The 18,890-nt window shown below is 47.6% G+C and overlaps 1 protein-coding gene across 2 annotated transcripts; it reads left to right on the forward strand.

Annotated features, from left to right (window-relative positions):
• Positions 1 to 72: 72 nt before the first annotated feature.
• Positions 73 to 17,867, forward strand: LOC110513024 (calnexin). 2 transcript variants are annotated; one of them, XM_036971906.1, is made up of 14 exons: positions 73 to 242; positions 1,955 to 2,176; positions 2,734 to 2,866; positions 3,389 to 3,530; positions 3,673 to 3,754; positions 7,990 to 8,182; positions 10,242 to 10,431; positions 11,088 to 11,201; positions 11,543 to 11,699; positions 13,502 to 13,717; positions 15,524 to 15,640; positions 15,873 to 16,020; positions 16,647 to 16,798; positions 17,103 to 17,867. In XM_036971906.1, exons 2-14 carry the CDS (start codon positions 1,955 to 1,957, stop codon positions 17,187 to 17,189), a joined length of 1,953 nt encoding a protein of 650 aa, XP_036827801.1. In that variant the 5' UTR covers positions 73 to 242; the 3' UTR covers positions 17,190 to 17,867. The 2 variants fall into 2 exon arrangements, with proteins under 2 accessions (XP_036827801.1, XP_036827802.1); XM_036971907.1 differs by having other exon boundaries at positions 17,106 to 17,867.
• The last annotated feature ends 1,023 nt before the right edge of the window (positions 17,868 to 18,890 follow it).

The following is an 18,890-nucleotide window of genomic DNA, read 5'->3' on the forward strand; positions in this document are numbered from 1 at the left end:
TGGGCACTCCAATGGCGTTCTCTGGTTCAGGCATGCGCAGTGAGCAGAAGTCTCTTCCCGTCATCGCCGTTCGAGGGTCTCCACGGTGATCCGTCCATCCCGCTCCTCCAGGCCTCGGTACCCGCGGTTTTACTCCAACTGGGTCGAACGCAGTGAAAATAAAGTTGTTTGAGGATATTGGCGTAGAAAACATCACAAGACTTGGAATATAATTTTTTTTCTCCCTTCCCCAACTGCACAAGGTTTGTTTGCTTAATATTTATCTAGTTAGCTACACTCATTCATTCTTCCCTGACAACTGCAACACAACATGTTGTTAGTTTAGCATAGCCATTAGCTGGCTAAACTTAGCTTTCTAACTTGGTGCATTTTTCTCAGACAGGCCGTTTACTCAAAATGTGAATATGTTTACATTTTGACACGTTAGGCTTTATGAATATGTCTGAAATGTCGCAGCATTTAGTAACCACATAGCTAGCTATTGATAACGCTCTGCTAGCCCGCTAATTCGCGCCACACACGGACCGGGGTTGCAGGAGATAACAAGGGACGTCCGGTGAACTGTCGCGAAAAACGTTGGTTAACTGACGTTACCTAGTTCGTTATTTAGCTTGTGCAGTAACGTAAGCTAATGCCAAATATAGCCGACATTCCACATAACTTATATATATATATATATATCTGAAATAACTTGCTTCCTATAAAAAAAGACTTGATATAAATATGATGAAAGACAGTTTGCTGATGTGATGTCTTGATAATGCGCGTAGCCTGACAGATTGTTCTAGTAGTAGTAGTTGCTACAGTAGTCCAAGCTAACAATCCTGGCTCTGTGGAGTTTTGTGGACACATCTGGTCGGCAGCTGTAGGTTAATTTTGGTGCTCTCTCTCTCGGGGCATATGGGCATCCCCTAGGGAACAGTAGTTTGGCCTGAGGGACAGTGGCTCCTTGCTTTTGTTGGCGACCCACATCCACCTCCCCCAACGCTCCGTCAAATCAGCTCGACGTTATGTTTACTCCAACCCCGAAGGACAGTGATTTTGAAAACACTGTATCAAGCCATATTCAACCTTTACTCAATTGTAGCTGGCAATCGTATTGATTCAATATGATGAAATGCTTGTCGAGGTATATACTGAAAAGTGTCCTGGTCGACGACGAGTGAATATCATTGAAGTCATTGAAATGCAGAGAACCATTTTTTGCATGGATTCATGAGTCACCTTTGAAACCTGATTTAGGGTGTCTGTTTTTTTTTACAATTCAGAAATATATTTTAATTGGAAAAAAGCAGAGCCATGTATAATCTTTCTCTGGTGAAAGCCATCCATTTCCTTGCATACGGCCAAATTGCATTACGGTGACAAAACCTACATTTGTTTGTAGAAAATATTTGTAGATGGAAAGATAGTTTCTGGGAAAATGCTTTTGAAAATCAGAAGTGTATTAACCTTATTCCTGACCTCTTTCTTTGCTTTTCTCTCTCTTCTCTTCCTGAAATCCTCCATTTCCACCCTTACTTCACACGCCTCCCCACTCCCTCCTTCTCCTTCTCTTCAACCCCACCCACTCCATTCCCCCCTCCTCTCACATTGTCCGTCCCAACCCCTCACCTCTCCCATCTCCTTTCCACCCTCTTCATTCCCTTTCCCACTCTCTCCTCCCTTCCCCCTACTGTCCACCCCCACTGTCACTCCCTCCTTCTCCCTCTCTCAACCCCCCCACCCACTCCATTCCCCCTCCTCTCACATTGTCCTTCCCAACCCCTCACCTCTCCCATCTCCTTTCCACCCTCTTCATTCCCTTTCCCACTCTCTCCTCCCTTCCCCCTACCGTCCACCCCCACTGTCACTCCCTCCTTCTCCCTCTCCCATCTCCTTTCCACCCTCTTCATTCCCTTTCCCACTCTCTCCTCCCTTCCCCCTTACCGTCCATCTCCACGTCTCTCTCCAGATGAAGCTGTGGTGGGGCTGGACGTGTGTGCTGCTCCTCTCCCTCCTGGCTCTCTCTGAGTCCCGGGCTGAAGCTCAGGGTGACCTAGACCTGGAGATGGAGGATGAAATGGTGGAAGACATGGTAGAAGATAGGGAAGACTCAGCAGAGATCGAGGGAGAGGCGGAGATGGAAGTGGAGGCGGAAGAGGAGAAGGGAACCGATGCCAACGTCTCCTTCCAGGTCAGTAAAAAAGGGTCAAAGGTCACCCAATAGGAAGTAGGATGAACTAGGTAGGGACATTTGAGATGGCACCCTTCTCCCTATGTAGTGTGCCATGTGTGTGGGGCCTGGTCAGACGTCGTGCAATCTCTTGGAAATAGGGTGCCATTTTGGATGCATGCCTGGCGTGTGTTTTTTTACGCCCTCCAAGTGTCTCTCTACCCGTTTGAGTTTGAAACCCTCATCATTTGCCTATTCTTTCTGTGTTCCCTTAGCTAGCTAAAAACCTAACTACAACCTCACTGTCATAACCCCAATTTTAGCCGGGGGGCCTTCAGGAAATCATGTCATTAAATGTGTACTAGGCCGAGTCCCGATTCTCCACGGTTCTGGGTTTTATAATGATGATGGAAAATCCCGCCAGACATCTTATTTAAATCCACGACGGGTAGTGTGCAAGTGTACACTTCTGGGGGAAAAGGGTGAAGAATCTGGAGCCCTACATTATATATCCCTCAGTTTGTGTTCCATTTCACACACAAAGTAATCCCTCCGCCCCCATTGGCTGAAACACACAGGTGACCTACAAGACTCCTGTTCCCATCGGAGAAGTGTACTTCTCAGAGACCTTTGATGACGGCTCACTGGACAGGTGGCAGGTGTCAAAGACGATGAAGGAAGACGCAGACGATGAAATTGCTAAATATGATGGTAAGAAACAGACCATTCTTGCCCCCCCCCCACTCTACACTCTCCACTTGTGTGTGTTTTATGGACACGAACACGTCTTTTTGCCAGTGTGTCAGTGAGAGACAACCCTGTTTCTTCAACCACCACTGTTAAGGTCACGTATCCCTGTATTTCTGTTATTACGGCGCTGTCACTCTGTTATTAGTACTGCTGGGCAGTAGTCTCTCTGTTGATGGACCTGGCCCGAGTGAAATGGCAAACATGTATTGTGGAAATACAGTTTAGTTAACGTTGTTAAACTGGAATCTAGTCGTTGTGTCAGTTTGAGTTCACCACCGGACCCCTCTCTCCCCTCCTGACCCCTCTCTCCTCTCCTGACCCCTCTCTCCTCTCCTGACCCCTCTCTCCCCTCCTGACCCCTCTCTCCCCTCCTGACCCCTCTCTCCTCTCCTGACCCCTCTCTCCTCTCCTGACCCATCTCTCCTCTCCTGACCCCTCTCTCCTCTCCTGGCCCCTCTCTCCTGACCCATCTCTCCTCTCCAGGTAAGTGGTCTGTGGAGCAGCTGAAGGAGAATAAAGTACCAGGAGACATGGGTCTGGTTCTGAAGTCCCGGGCCAAACATCACGCCATCGCCTCCCTGTTGGACAGACCCTTCCTCTTCCGGGACGACGCCCTAGTCGTACAGTGAGTTTGACCTTTAACCTCTCACGTTTGACCTCTTACCCTTTTTTTGGTTTTGTGTAAAAATGAGCCTTTTGAGTAAACTTGAGGCTAATTCATATTAACCGCTGAGCGTTTAGAGGAACCTGTGTGTGTTTACCTTTAGGTATGAGGTGAACTTCCAGGATGGTATTGACTGTGGTGGAGCCTACATCAAACTGCTGTCAGACGAAGATGACCTGGATCTGGTACGTTGCTGTTGTTACTATAATCTGATTACTAGTCCCAGATCTGTTGGTGTTGTTACTATAATCTGATCTGTGATGTTGGTTAGTCCCAGATCCCAGATCTGTTGCTGTTGTTACTATAATCTGATCTGTGATGTTGGTTAGTCCCAGATCCCAGATCTGTTGGTGTTGTTACTATAATCTGATCTGTGATGTTGGTTAGTCCCAGATCCCAGATCTGTTGGTGTTGTTACTATAATCTGATCTGTGATGTTGGTTAGTCCCAGATCCCAGATCTGTTGGTGTTGTTACTATAATCTGATCTGTGATGTTGGTTAGTCCCAGATCCCAGATCTGTTGGTGTTGTTACTATAATCTGATCTATGATGTTGGTTAGTCCCAGATCTGTTGGTGTTGTTACTATAATCTGATCTGTGATGTTGGTTAGTCCCAGATCCCAGATCTGTTGCTGTTGTTACTATAATCTGATCTGTGATGTTGGTTAGTCCCAGATCCCAGATCTGTTGGTGTTGTTACTATAATCTGATCTGTGATGTTGGTTAGTCCCAGATCCCAGATCTGTTGGTGTTGTTACTATAATCTGATCTGTGATGTTGGTTAGTCCCAGATCTGTTGGTGTTGTTACTATAATCTGATCTGTGATGTTGGTTAGTCCCAGATCCCAGATCTGTTGGTGTTGTTACTATAATCTGATCTGTGATGTTGGTTAGTCCCAGATCCCAGATCTGTTGCTGTTGTTACTATAATCTGATCTGTGATGTTGGTTAGTCTAGTCCCAGATCTGTTGGTGTTGTTACTATAATCTGATCTGTGATGTTGGTTAGTCCCAGATCCCAGATCTGTTGGTGTTGTTACTATAATCTGATCTGAGATGTTGGTTAGTCCCAGATCCCAGATCTGTTGGTGTTGTTACTATAATCTGATCTGTGATGTTGGTTAGTCCCAGATCCCAGATCTGTTGGTGTTGTTACTATAATCTGATCTGTGATGTTGGTTAGTCCCAGATCCCAGATCTGTTGGTGTTGTTACTATAATCTGATCTGTGATGTTGGTTAGTCCCAGATCCCAGATCTGTTGGTGTTGTTACTATAATCTGATTACTAGTCCCAGATCTGTTGCTGTTGTTACTATAATCTGATCTGAGATGTTGGTTAGTCCCAGATCTGTTGGTGTTGTTACTATAATCTGATCTATGTTGTTGGTTAGTCCCAGATCTGTTGGTGTTGTTACTATAATCTGATCTGTGATGTTGGTTAGTCCCAGATCCCAGATCTGTTGGTGTTGTTACTATAATCTGATCTGAGATGTTGGCTAGTCCCAGATCTGTTGGTGTTGTTACTATAATCTGATCTGTGATGTTGGTTAGTCCCAGATCTGTTGGTGTTGTTACTATAATCTGATCTGTGATGTTGGTTAGTCCCAGATCCCAGATCTGTTGGTGTTGTTACTATAATCTGATCTGTGATGTTGGTTAGTCCCAGATCCCAGATCCCAGATCTGTTGGTGTTGTTACTATAATCTGATCTATGATGTTGGTTAGTCCCAGATCCCAGATCTGTTGGTGTTGTTACTATAATCTGATCTATGATGTTGGTTAGTCCCAGATCCCAGATCTGTTGGTGTTGTTACTATAATCTGATCTGTGATGTTGGTTAGTCCCAGATCTATTGGTGTTGTTACTATAATCTGATCTATGATGTTGGTTAGTCCCAGATCCCAGATCTGTTGGTGTTCTTACTATAATCTGATTACTAGTCCCAGATCTGTTGCTGTTGTTACTATAATCTGATCTGAGATGTTGGTTAGTCCCAGATCTGTTGGTGTTGTTACTATAATCTGATCTATGTTGTTGGTTAGTCCCAGATCTGTTGGTGTTGTTACTATAATCTGATCTGTGATGTTGGTTAGTCCCAGATCCCAGATCTGTTGGTGTTGTTACTATAATCTGATCTGTGATGTTGGTTAGTCCCAGATCTGTTGGTGTTGTTACTATAATCTGATCTGTGATTTTGGTTAGTCCCAGATCCCAGATCTGTTGCTGTTGTTACTATAATCTGATCTATGATGTTGGTTAGTCCCAGATCTGTTGGTGTTGTTACTATAATCTGATCTGTGATGTTGGTTAGTCCCAGATCCCAGATCTGTTGGTGTTGTTACTATAATCTGATCTGTGATGTTGGTTAGTCCCAGATCTGTTGGTGTTGTTACTATAATCTGATCTGTGATGTTGGTTAGTCCCAGATCCCAGATCTGTTGGTGTTCTTACTATAATCTGATCTGTGATGTTGGTTAGTCCCAGATCTGTTGGTGTTGTTACTATAATCTGATCTGTGATGTTGGTTAGTCCCAGATCCCAGATCTGTTGGTGTTGTTACTATAATCTGATCTGTGATGTTGGTTAGTCCCAGATCTGTTGGTGTTGTTACTATAATCTGATCTGTGATGTTGGTTAGTCTAGTCCCAGATCCCAGATCTGTTGGTGTTGTTACTATAATCTGATCTATGATGTTTGTTAGTCTAGTCCCAGATCCCAGATCTGTTGGTGTTGTGACTATAATCTGATCTATGTTGTTGGTTAGTCTAGTCCCAGATCCCAGATCTGTTGGTGTTGTTACTATACTCTGATCTATGATGTTGGTTAGTCTAGTCCCAGATCTGTTGGTGTTGTTACTATAATCTGATCTGTGATGTTGGTTAGTCCCAGATCTGTTGGTGTTGTTACTATAATCTGATTACTAGTCCCAGATCTGTTGCTGTTGTTACTATAATCTGATCTGAGATGTTGGTTAGTCCCAGATCTGTTGGTGTTGTTACTATAATCTGATCTATGTTGTTGGTTAGTCCCAGATCTGTTGGTGTTGTTACTATAATCTGATCTGTGATGTTGGTTAGTCTAGTCCCAGATCCCAGATCTGTTGGTGTTGTTACTATAATCTGATCTATGATGTTTGTTAGTCTAGTCCCAGATCCCAGATCTGTTGGTGTTGTGACTATAATCTGATCTATGTTGTTGGTTAGTCTAGTCCCAGATCCCAGATCTGTTGGTGTTGTTACTATACTCTGATCTATGATGTTGGTTAGTCTAGTCCCAGATCTGTTGGTGTTGTTACTATAATCTGATCTGTGATGTTGGTTAGTCCCAGATCTGTTGGTGTTGTTACTATAATCTGATCTATGATGTTGGTTAGTCTAGTCCCAGATCCCAGATCTGTTGGTGTTGTTACTATACTCTGATCTATGATGTTGGTTAGTCTAGTCCCAGATCTGTTGGTGTTGTTACTATAATCTGATCTATGATGTTTGTTAGTCTAGTCCCAGATCCCAGATCTGTTGGTGTTGTTACTATAATCTGATCTATGATGTTGGTTAGTCTAGTCCCAGATCCCAGATCTGTTGGTGTTGTTACTATAATCTGATCTATGGTGTTGGTTAGTCCCAGATCTGTTGGTGTTGTTACTATAATCTGATCTGTGATGTTGGTTAGTCCCAGATCTGTTGGTGTTGTTACTATAATCTGATCTGTGATGTTGGTTAGTCTAGTCCCAGATCCCAGATCTGTTGGTGTTGTTACTATAATCTGATCTGTGATGTTGGTTAGTCCCAGATCTGTTGGTGCTTGACCTTTGACCTGGCTTCCACTTCTAAAGTTAAGTCTCTATTTATATGCCTCCGTAATGCTGTACTTGGCTGGTCGACCCACCCAAGGATTTCAATGTCAGAAAAGTCCCCTGGTTTCACCATGACTTCGTCTCTGTATCGCTGACTGTAACCCTGTACCTTACTGTGGTGCTGTTCTAGGATCAGTTTAATGACCGTACCTCCTACACCATCATGTTTAGGGCCTGATAAGTGTGTAACCCTGTACCTTACTGTTGTGCTGTTCTAGGATCAGTTTAATGACCGTACCTCCTACACCATCATGTTCGGGCCTGATAAGTGTGTAACCCTGTACCTTACTGTTGTGCTGTTCTAGGATCAGTTTAATGACCGTACCTCCTACACCATCATGTTCGGGCCTGATAAGTGTGTAACCCTGTACCTTACTGTTGTGCTGTTCTAGGATCAGTTTAATGACCGTACCTCCTACACCATCATGTTCGGGCCTGATAAGTGTGTAACCCTGTACCTTACTGTGGTGCTGTTCTAGGATCAGTTTAATGACCGTACCTCCTACACCATCATGTTTAGGGCCTGATAAGTGTGTAACCCTGTACCTTACTGTTGTGCTGTTCTAGGATCAGTTTAATGACCGTACCTCCTACACCATCATGTTCGGGCCTGATAAGTGTGGAGAGGACTACAAGCTGCACTTCATCTTCCGCCACAGGAGCCCCCTGAACAAAGACCTGGAGGAGAAACACGCCAAGAGGCCCGACGTCGACCTGAAGAAGTTCTACACCGACAAGAAGACTCATCTCTACACACTGGGTAGGAGGGTGAGGGAGAGGGTGAGGGGGTGGGGAGGAGAGAGGAGGGGGTGTGAGGGGTAGGGGAGAGAGAGAGGGGAGGGGTGTGAGGGGTAGGGGAGGGGAGAGAGGAGGGGGTGGGGGGGGAGAGAGGAGGGGGTGGGGGGGAGAGAGGAGGGGGTGTGAGGGGTAGGGGAGAGAGAGAGGGGGTGGGGGGGGGAGGGGTGTGAGGGGGAGGGAAGAGAGGAGGGGGTGTGAGGGGTAGGGGAGAAGGGGAGGGGAGAGAGGAGGGGGTGGGGGGGAGAGAGGAGGGGTGTGAGGGGTAGGGGAGAAGGGGAGGGGAGAGAGGAGGGGGTGGGAGGGAAGAGAGGAGGGGGTGTGGGGTAGGGGAGAAGGGGAGGGGAGAGAGAGAGGGGGTGGGGGGGAGAGAGGAGGGGGTGGGAGGGAAGAGAGGGGGGGGGAGAGGAGGGGTGTGAGGGAGAGGAGGAGGGGGTGGGAGGGAAGAGAGGAGGGGGTGTGAGGGGTAGGGGAGAAGGGGAGGGGAGAGAGGAGGGGGTGGGGGGGAGAGAGGAGGGGGTGTGAGTGCTAGGGGGGAGGGGAGAGAGAGAGGGGGTGGGGGGAGAGAGGAGGGGTGTGAGGGAAGAGAGGAGGGGGTGTGAGGGGTAGGGGAGAAGGGGAGGGGGTGGGGGGGAGAGAGGAGGGGTGTGAGGGGTAGGGGAGAAGAGGAGGGGGTGGGAGGGTAGAGAGGAGGGGGTGTGAGGGGTAGGGGAGAGAGAGAGGGGGTGGGGGGGAGAGAGGAGGGGGTGTGAGGGGTAGGGGAGGGGAGGAGGGGGAGAGAGGACGGGGGTAGGGGAGGGAGAGAGAGAGGGGGGGGGGGGGTGGGAGGGGAGGGGAGAGAGAAGGAGAGAGGAGGAGGGGAGAGAGGAGAAGGAGGGGGTGGGAGGGGAGAGGGGAGAAGGAGGGGGTGGGAGGGGAGATGGGATGCGAGGAATGGTGGAAAGACCGTGACAGCGAGCAACCCGGCTCTACGTGTTTACTGGTTTGTGACCCACTGACTCCGCCCTCGGTCAGAGGGGAACCCTGCAACCCAACAGTTAACACACACAGGAATTTTAATTGATACACACTGGAGATGAACATGGGGGATGGGGGTGGCTCTGTAAGGGACAGAAACAGAGGTCATGAGTACATACACCAAGTCACAGAGCAGAAATACATGGCTGGGGACTGGATACATTACAAACTGGGTGGTTGGAGCCCTGAATGCTGATTGGCTGACAGCCGTGGTATATCAGACCGTATACAACGGGTATGACAAACCATTTTATTTGTACTGCTCTAATTACGCTGGTAACCAGTTTATAATAGCAATAAGGCACCTCGGGGGTTGTGTGGTATATGGACAATATACCACGGCTAAGGGCGGTGTCCAGGCACTCCACCGTGGTATATTGGCCATATACCACACCCCCTCTGGCCTTATTGCTGAATCACACCACACAGTGAACTCAGAGGACAATGGTAGTAACTGACGAGGAAGACCCACGTGCACACGTCCCACAACCCACTTTGTGAACACACACCATCCCACAACTCTCTCTCACCATCCCACAACTCTCTCTCTCACCATCCCACATTCAGAAATTAGTCCAGTTGTTTATGGCCAGAGACACAGATGTTACTCTCTGTTACTGCCTGATGGAGACTGACATTATTGTAGAGACAGAGATGTTACTACCTGATGGAGACTGACAGTATTGTAGAGACAGAGATGTTACTACCTGAGGGAGACTGACTGTATTGTAGAGACAGAGATGTTACTACCTGATGGAGACTGACAGTATTGTAGAGACAGAGATGTTACTACCTGATGGAGACTCAGGGTTGTGCTGATAACACTCACCGGAAGGGAATTTGTAACAGACACATTGAGATAAGAAACAATGTCCAGGACAAGTTACTCTCTTTTCTGAACTCTGTTTGTCTCCCCTCCCTCTTCCCCCATCCCTCCCCTCTTCCTCCCTCCCCCTATCTCTCTCTCCCTCTCTCTCTCCCCTCCCTCCTCTCTCTCCCCCATCCAGTCCTGAACCCAGACAACAGCTATGAGATCCTGGTAGACCAGAGCAGTGTCAGTCGTGGCTCTCTGCTTCATGATGTGGTTCCTCCTGTTAACCCCACCAAGGAGATAGACGATCCCACTGACTCTAAACCTGAAGACTGGGACGAGAGGGCCAAGATACCAGACCCAGAGGCTGTCAAACCTGACAACTGGTGGGTTCAACTTCAACACCACTTTTTGGGAATTCTTTTTTTTTTTTGGGGGGGGGGGGGGGGGGGGGGGGGTCGTGACTAAAAGAAAACCAGGTGTTGGCAGGCATGACTGAGGAAGAGCGTCTAGTTCTGAAGGATTTCTATTCTAAAACAGAACTTCCTTAAGGACTGTAGATATAACGCGTCTATTAAAGCTGTATCACATAGAAATGTGAGTTTACACTCCGTGGTCAGTTTATTAGGTACACCACCCCATTCAAGACAACGAGTCACGTGGTGTGGCTGGTTTTCCTGGCACACGTTCGGTCCGTCCCCCTGATAACAATTGAGCAATGTTTTCAACGCCCCGAAGAATTCAGGCTGTTCTGGAGGCAACAGGGGGTCCCGACCCAGTATTAGATGGGTGTACCTAATAAACTGTCCACTGCGTGTATATCTATCATTGGAAGCAAGTCTGATGAGGGGTAGATATGTTCTATATGTGCCGTTTCTATGCTTCCCGCCCTTAAGTAGATTTTTTTTCAATGATTCTCTACATTTGTTTTGTCACAAACTGAAAAAAGATGCAAAACTATTGTGATTTTTCTCTCTAAGGGGTAATGTTGAGCAACGTGCTTGGTTTTTAATGCTAAACCATTTGGCATCTTGTGTTCCAGGGATGAGGAGGCTCCGGCTACGATCCAGGACCCTGATGCTGTGAAGCCAGAGGGATGGCTGGACGACGAGCCGGAGTTTGTGGCCGACCCCGCCGCCGACAAACCAGACGACTGGTAAACACACTGAACACACACATCAATAAAATGGTTGTTTTGGGAAGAGAGATGTGTTGAGTAACTCCACTTTTTCTGTCTCTCTCTCATTACTTTACATCCATCTCTCGTTCTCCTTTATCTCTCTGTCTGTCTGTCTCTCTCTCTATCTCTTTCCTTTATCTATCCTCTCATCATCTCTCTCTCTCCTTTATCTCTCCTCTCACCATCTCTCTGTCTCTCTCTCTATCTCTCTCCTTTATCTCTCCTCTCACCATCTTTCTCTCGCTCCTCTCACCATCCCTCTCTCATCTCTCTCTGTCTCTCTCTTTTATCTCTCGCTCTCCTTTATCTCTCTGTAGGGATGAGGAGATGGATGGAGAGTGGGAGGCCCCTCAGGTTCCTAACCCAGTGTGTGAGACAGCCCCTGGATGTGGGCAGTGGAAACCCCCTACCATCAACAACCCTCAGTACAAGGGCAAGTGGAAGGCTCCTCTGGTGGACAACCCCCACTACCAGGTAACATAATCCCTTCCTGAAGACACATGTTTCATTAGGTTATTGTCAGTCTATAAGGCTGAGATCCCTGTCTTATTGTCAGTCTATAAGGCTGAGATCCCTGTCTTATTGTTGGTCTATAAGCCTGAGATCCCTGTCTTATTGTCAGTCTATAAGGCTGAGATCCCTGTCTTATTGTTGGTCTATAAGGCTGAGATCCCTGTCTTATTGTTGGTCTATAAGGCTGATATTCAGAGATGAGATCCCTGTCTTATTGTCAGTCTATAAGGCTGAGATCCCTGTCTTATTGTCAGTCTATAAGGCTGAGATCCCTGTCTTATTGTTGGTCTATAAGGCTGAGATCCCTGTCTTATTGTTGGTCTATAAGGCTGATATCCCTGTCTTATTGTTGGTCTATAAGGCTGAGATCCCTGTCTTATTGTTGGTCTATAAGGCTGAGATCCCTGTCTTATTGTCAGTCTATAAGGCTGAGGTCCCTGTCTTGTTGTCAGTCTATAAGGCTGAGATCCCTGTCTTGTTGTCAGTCTATAAGGCTGAGATCCCTGTCTTATTGTTGGTCTATAAGGCTGATATCCCTGTCTTATTGCTGGTCTATAAGGCTGAGATCCCTGTCTTATTGTTGGTCTATAAGGCTGAGATCCCTGTCTTATTGTCAGTCTATAAGGCTGAGATCCCTGTCTTATTTTCGGTCTGTAAGGCTGATATTCAGAGCTGCGATCCCTGTCTTATTGTTGGTCTATAAGGCTGAGATCCCTGTCTTATTGTCGGTCTATAAGGCTGAGATCCCTGTCTTATTGTTGGTCTATAAGGCTGAGATCCCTGTCTTATTGTTGGTCTATAAGGCTGAGATCCCTGTCTTGTTGTCAGTCTATAAGACTGAGATCCCTGTCTTATTGTTGGTCTATAAGGCTGAGATCCCTGTCTTATTGTCAGTCTATAAGGCTGAGATCCCTGTCTTATTGTCAGTCTATAAGGCTGAGATCCCTGTCTTATTGTTGGTCTATAAGACTGAGATCCCTGTCTTGTTGTCAGTCTATAAGGCTGAGATCCCTGTCTTATTGTTGGTCTATAAGGCTGAGATCCCTGTCTTATTGTTGGTCTATAAGGCTGAGATCCCTGTCTTATTGTTGGTCTATAAGGCTGAGATCCCTGTCTTATTTTCGGTCTGTAAGGCTGAGATCCCTGTCTTATTGTCGGTCTATAAGGCTGAGATCCCTGTCTTATTGTTGGTCTATAAGGCTGAGATCCCTGTCTTATTGTTGGTCTATAAGGCTGAGATCCCTGTCTTATTGTTGGTCTATAAGGCTGAGATCCCTGTCTTATTGTCAGTCTATAAGGCTGAGATCCCTGTCTTATTGTTGGTCTATAAGGCTGAGATCCCTGTCTTATTGTTGGTCTATAAGACTGAGATCCCTGTCTTATTGTTGGTCTATAAGGCTGAGATCCCTGTCTTATTGTCAGTCTATAAGGCTGAGATCCCTGTCTTATTGTCAGTCTATAAGGCTGAGATCCCTGTCTTATTGTCAGTCTATAAGGCTGAGATCCCTGTCTTATTTTCGGTCTGTAAGGCTGATATTCAGAGCTGCGATCCCTGTCTTATTGTCGGTCTATAAGGCTGGGGACACTAAAGCGTGTCTTGTCCTGTAACATGTGACCTCTCCCCTCCCAGGGTGTGTGGAGCCCCTCCCCTCTCCTCTCCTCTCCCCTCCCAGGGTGTGTGGAGCCCCTCCCCTCTCCCCTCTCAGGGTGTGGGGACACTAATGCGTGTCTTGTCCTGTAACATGTGACCTCTCCCCTCCCAGGGTGTGTGGAGCCCGCGTAAGATCCAGAACCCGGACTACTTCGAGGATCTGGCTCCGTTCCAGATGACGTCGTTCAGAGCCGTGGGGCTGGAGCTCTGGTCCATGACCTCAGAGATCTACTTCGACAACTTCATCATCACTTCATATAAAGAGGTGGCCGATCGCTGGGCTGGAGACAGCTGGGGACTCAAGAAACTGGTGGCTAGTGCCAACGAGGTGTGTACGACACACACACGCACACCTACACACACACACACAGCGTACATTTATACATACACACACAGATGGATATATATATAAAACACACACCTACACACACACATACACACACACACACACAGATGGATATATATATATATATAACACATACAAACACATGTTGTATAAAAAGTTGGCTGATCGCTGGGCTGAAGACAGCTGGGTACTTAAGAAACTACTGGCTAGTGCCAAAGAGGTACACACACACCGACACACACACATACACATACACACACACACATACACACGCACACACACACACACACACACACACGTAGATAGACTCGGCAAAAAAAGAAACGTCCCTTTTTCAGGACCCTGTCTTTCAAAGATAATTCATAAAAATCCAAATAACTACACAGATCTTCATTGTAAAGGGTTTAACACTGTTTTTCATGCTTGTTCAGTGACCCATAAACAATTAATGAACATGCACCTGTGTAACGGTCGCTAAGACACTAACAGCTTACAGACAGTAGGCAATTAAGGTCACAGTTATAAAAACTTAGGACACTAAAGAGGCCTTTCTACTGACTCTGAAAAACACCAAAAGAAAGATTCAGAGGGTCCCTGCTCATCTTCCTGAACGTGCCTTAGGCATGCTGCAAGGAGGCATGAGATGTGGCCAGGGCAATAAATTGTAATGTCCTTACTGTGAGATGCCTAAGACAGCTCTACAGGGAGACAGGATGGACAGCTGATCATCCTCGCAGTGGCAGACCACTTGTAACAACACCTGCACAGGATCGGTACATCCAAACATCACACCTACGGGACAGGTACAGGATGGCAACAGCAACTGCCCGATATACACCAGGAATGCACAATCCCTCCATCAGTGCTCAGACTGTCTGCAATAGGCTGAGAGAGGCTGGACTGAGGGCTTGTAGGCCTGTTGTAACGCAGGTCCTCACCAGACATCACTGGCAACAACGTCCCCTATGGGCACAAACCCACCGTCGCTGGACCAGACAGGACTGGCAAAAGTGCTCTTCACTGATGAGTCGCGGTTTTGTCTCACAAGGGGTGATGGTCGGATTTGTGTTTATCGTCGAAGGAATGAGCATTACACCGAGGCCTGTACTCTGGAGCGGGATCGATTGGAGGGGGAGAGTCCATCATGGTCTGGGGAGGTGTGTCACAGCATCATCGGACTGAGCTTGTTGTAATTGCAGGCAATCTCAACGCTGTGCATCACAGGGAAAACATCCTCCTCCCTCATGTGGTACCTTCCTGCAGGCTCATCCTGACATGACCTTCCAGCATGATGCCACCAGCCATACTGCTCGTTCTGTGCGTGATTTCCTGCAAGTTAGGAATATCAGTGTTCTGTCATGGCCAACGAAGAGCCCGGATCTCAGTCCCATTGAGCACGTCTGGGACCTGTTGGATCGGAGGGTGAGGACTAGGGCACGTCTGGGACCTGTTGGATCAGAGGGTGAGGGCTAGGGCACGTCTGGGACTTGTTGGATCGGAGGGTGAGGGCTAGGGCACGTCTGGGACCTGTTGGATCGGAGGGTGAGGGCTAGGGCACGTCTGGGACCTGTTGGATCGGAGGGTGGGGGCTAGGGCACGTCTGGCACCTGTTGGATCGGAGGATGAGGGCTGAAAGTAAACACAGTTGACAGTGAGAGGAGGTTTGTTTTTTTGCTGAGTTTACAAACATGCAGAACACAGACATTAACTTTTTATATATTTCCTCACCTTCCTTCACATAAACACACACAGTTATATTTGCTGATTATCCCCCCCCTCCCTCCCCAGCCGGGTGTGTTTTCCCAGTTGACCATGGCAGCAGAGGAGAGACCGTGGCTCTGGGTGGTCTACATACTGACTGTTGGTCTGCCCATAGGACTGACTGTGTTATTCTGCTGGCCCAAGGTAACACACCACTACTGACTTGTTACTCACACAAACTGGTGTTTCCTGCTCTTGTCTGTTTCATATTCAATTAATCTTGTTGTCATTTTCACTATGCAGCCAAACAACTATATATTTTGTTCTTTGTACTTAAGAGGGTATTTATCTAACCACCAGCTCATTGTCTGACTCTCTCTCTCTCTCCCTCTGACTCCTCTTTCTCTGACTCGCTCTCTGACTCTCTTTCCGACAGAAATCAGATGATGACTATGTGTACAAGAAGGTGGACCCGCCTAAACCCGATGTAGAAGAGGAGGAGGAAGAGGATGAGGAGGAGGAAGAAGAGGAGATGGGAGACCAAGCAGCTGAGGCCAAAGCTACTGAGAGTCCAAAACCCGCAGGTCAGAGAGAAGACATGAGATCTCTCTCTCCCTCTTCCTCCCCCTCTCTCCCTCTTTCCCTCTCTCTCCTCCCCCCTCTCTCCCTCTCTCTCCCTCTCTCCCCCCTCTCCCCCCCTCTTCCTCCCCTCTTCCCCCCTCTCCCCCCTCTCTCTCTCTCTCTCCCTTTCCCCGCTCTCTCTCCCTCTTTCCCTTTCTCTTCCTCCCCCTTCTCTCTCCCTCTTCCTCCCCCTCTCTCCCTCTGTCCCTCTCTCTCCTTCCCCTCTCTCTCCCTCTTTCCCTCTCTCCTCCCCCCTCTCTCCCTCTCCCCCTCTCTCCCTCTCCCCCCCTCTCCCCCCTCTTTCTCCCTCTTCCTCCCCTCTTCCCCCCCTCTCTCTCCCTCTTCCTCCCCCCTCTTTCTCCCTCTCCCTCCCCCCCCCCCCCTCTCCCCCCTCTTTCTCCCTCTTTCCCTCTCTTCCTCCCCCCTCTCCCCCCCCCTCTCTCCCTCTCCTCCCCCCTCTCTCTCCCTCTCCTCCCCCCCTCTCTCTCCCTCTCCCCCCCTCTCTCTCCCCTCACTTGTTCTCTCTTCCATATGTTTTCTTCTCCTTTCCTTAGTTAATATTTCATCTGATTCTCCTTTTGTCTTTCAGAAGAGAAGAAAGAGAAGGCGGAGGAGGAGAGTGGAGCAGCTGGAGGGGACAGCGTAGAAGATGAAGAGGACGATGAGGAGGAGGAGGATGAAGGAGAGGAGGAAGAAGAGACCAAGTCCAATGAGGCAGCATCGGATGATGTCAGTGCTGAGGTACTCTCTTAGTTTTCTGAAAGATCAAAAACGTCACTCGTTTCACACGTTTGACCCTCTGAAACTCTGGCTTCCCCCAGATTATCTCTCCTTCCTCCCAAAGTGGGCACTTGTTCACTTCCCTTCACTGAAATGACTGGTGTGAGAAATATGGTGGATACTCCCACTAGTCCATGCCGCCACCAATCCAATGCTTCTAGATTTGTGGGAAGAAGAAGTGAACAAGTGCACACTTCAGGAGAAAGTAGACATTGGGACACCTTGTCTTTCATTCATCCCTTCTTCTTCATCCCTCGTTTCCAAGCAGAAGGTGGAGGCAGACGACGGGGGCCACAGCGTTGGCGACGGACACAAACAGGCCGTGAGGAAGAGGAGGGTACGGAAAGACTGATGAAGACCAACGACAACAAATGAAGCCTTCTCTCTCCTCCTCTCTCTCTCTCTCCTCCTCTCTCTCTCTCTCTCTCTCTCCTCCTCTCTCCTCTCTCTCTCTCCTCTCTCTCCTCCTCTCTCTCCTCCTCTCTCCTCCTCTCTCTCCTCCTCTATCCTCTCTCTCTCCTCCTCTCTCCTCCTCTCTGCATGCCCTCTGGTGGTCCTAGTAACCAAGATACTACCCCTCCTCCTCCATCAGTCAAATGACAACCACCCCCCCGTTCCTTCTTATCTTCCTTTGTTCTCTCTAGCCGTTACGCCTCTCTCTAAGGCCATCAAGGCTACCCTGACCCCCCCCCCAACCCTCCTTTCTTCCAAAATGAATACTATGCCCCCTCATCTCCTTCCTCCTTCCCCCCCCCCCCCCCATCCTCTTCATCAGCTGCAACTTTCTAACCCCCCCCCCCCCCCCCCTCTTCAGCTTCCAGTCTTCCTGACTATAGTTCCTAGTTCTGGTTTATTGTTGACATTTTGTTAAGCTTCAGAAGTATCATTTTTATTCAAACTAAAGTTAAAAGGACAGCTCTCTCTGGCTTGTGTCTCAAATGACACACTATTCCCTGAAAAAGAGCTTTGGTCAAAGTGGGGCACTACATGGGGGGGATAAGGAGTTAAAAAGTAGTGTACTACATGGGGGGGGGGGGGGATAAGGAGTTAAAAAGTAGTGCACTACATGGGGGGATAAGGAGTTAAAAAGTAGTGTACTACATAGGGGGGAATAAGGAGTTAAAAAGTAGTGTACTACATAGGGGGGGGATAAGGAGTTAAAAAGTAGTGTACTACATAGGGGGGGGATAAGGAGTTAAAAAGTAGTGTACTACATAGGGGGGGGATAAGGAGTTAAAAAGTAGTGTACTACATAGGGGGGGGATAAGGAGTTAAAAAGTAGTGTACTACATAGGGGGGGATAAGGAGTTAAAAAGTAGTGTACTACATAGGGGGGGGATAAGGAGTTAAAAAGTAGTGTACTACATGGGGGGGATAAGGAGTTAAAAAGTAGTGTACTACATAGGGGGGGGATAAGGAGTTAAAAAGTAGTGTACTACATAGGGGGGGGATAAGGAGTTAAAAAGTAGTGTACTACATAGGGGGGGGATAAGGAGTTAAAAAGTAGTGTACTACATGGGGGGGATAAGGAGTTAAAAAGTAGTGTACTACATGGGGGGGATAAGGAGTTAAAAAGTAGTGTACTACATGGGGGGGATAAGGAGTTAAAAAGTAGTGTACTACATGGGGGGGATAAGGAGTTAAAAAGTAGTGTACTACATGGGGGGGATAAGGAGTTAAAAAGTAGTGTACTACATGGGGGGGATAAGGAGTTAAAAAGTAGTGTACTACATGGGGGGGATAAGGAGTTAAAAAGTAGTGTACTACATGGGGGGGATAAGGAGTTAAAAAGTAGTGTACTACATAGGGGGGGATAAGGAGTTAAAAAGTAGTGTACTACATAGGGGGGGAATAAGGAGTTAAAAAGTAGTGTACTACATAGGGGGGGAATAAGGAGTTAAAAAGTAGTGTACTACATAGGGGGGGAATAAGGAGTTACAAAGTAGTGTACTACATAGGGGGGGAATAAGGAGTTACAAAGTAGTGTACTACATGGGGGGGGATAAGGAGTTACAAAGTAGTGCACTACATGGGGAATAGGCTGGTCAGAGAG

Source organism: Oncorhynchus mykiss, unplaced genomic scaffold (genome assembly GCF_013265735.2).
Source record: "Oncorhynchus mykiss isolate Arlee unplaced genomic scaffold, USDA_OmykA_1.1 un_scaffold_85, whole genome shotgun sequence".
Taxonomy (NCBI): domain Eukaryota; kingdom Metazoa; phylum Chordata; class Actinopteri; order Salmoniformes; family Salmonidae; genus Oncorhynchus; species Oncorhynchus mykiss.

Bases quoted from the DNA above. Each gene is read 5' to 3' on its own strand.
- LOC110513024 (XM_036971906.1), top strand. From the start codon at position 1,955: ATGAAGCTGTGGTGGGGCTGGACGTGTGTGCTGCTCCTCTCCCTCCTG. The intron at 10,432-11,087 runs GTGGGTTCAACT...CTTGTGTTCCAG, and splicing joins GCTGTCAAACCTGACAACTG to GGATGAGGAGGCTCCGGCTA. The intron at 15,641-15,872 runs GTAACACACCAC...TCTTTCCGACAG, and splicing joins TGTTATTCTGCTGGCCCAAG to AAATCAGATGATGACTATGT.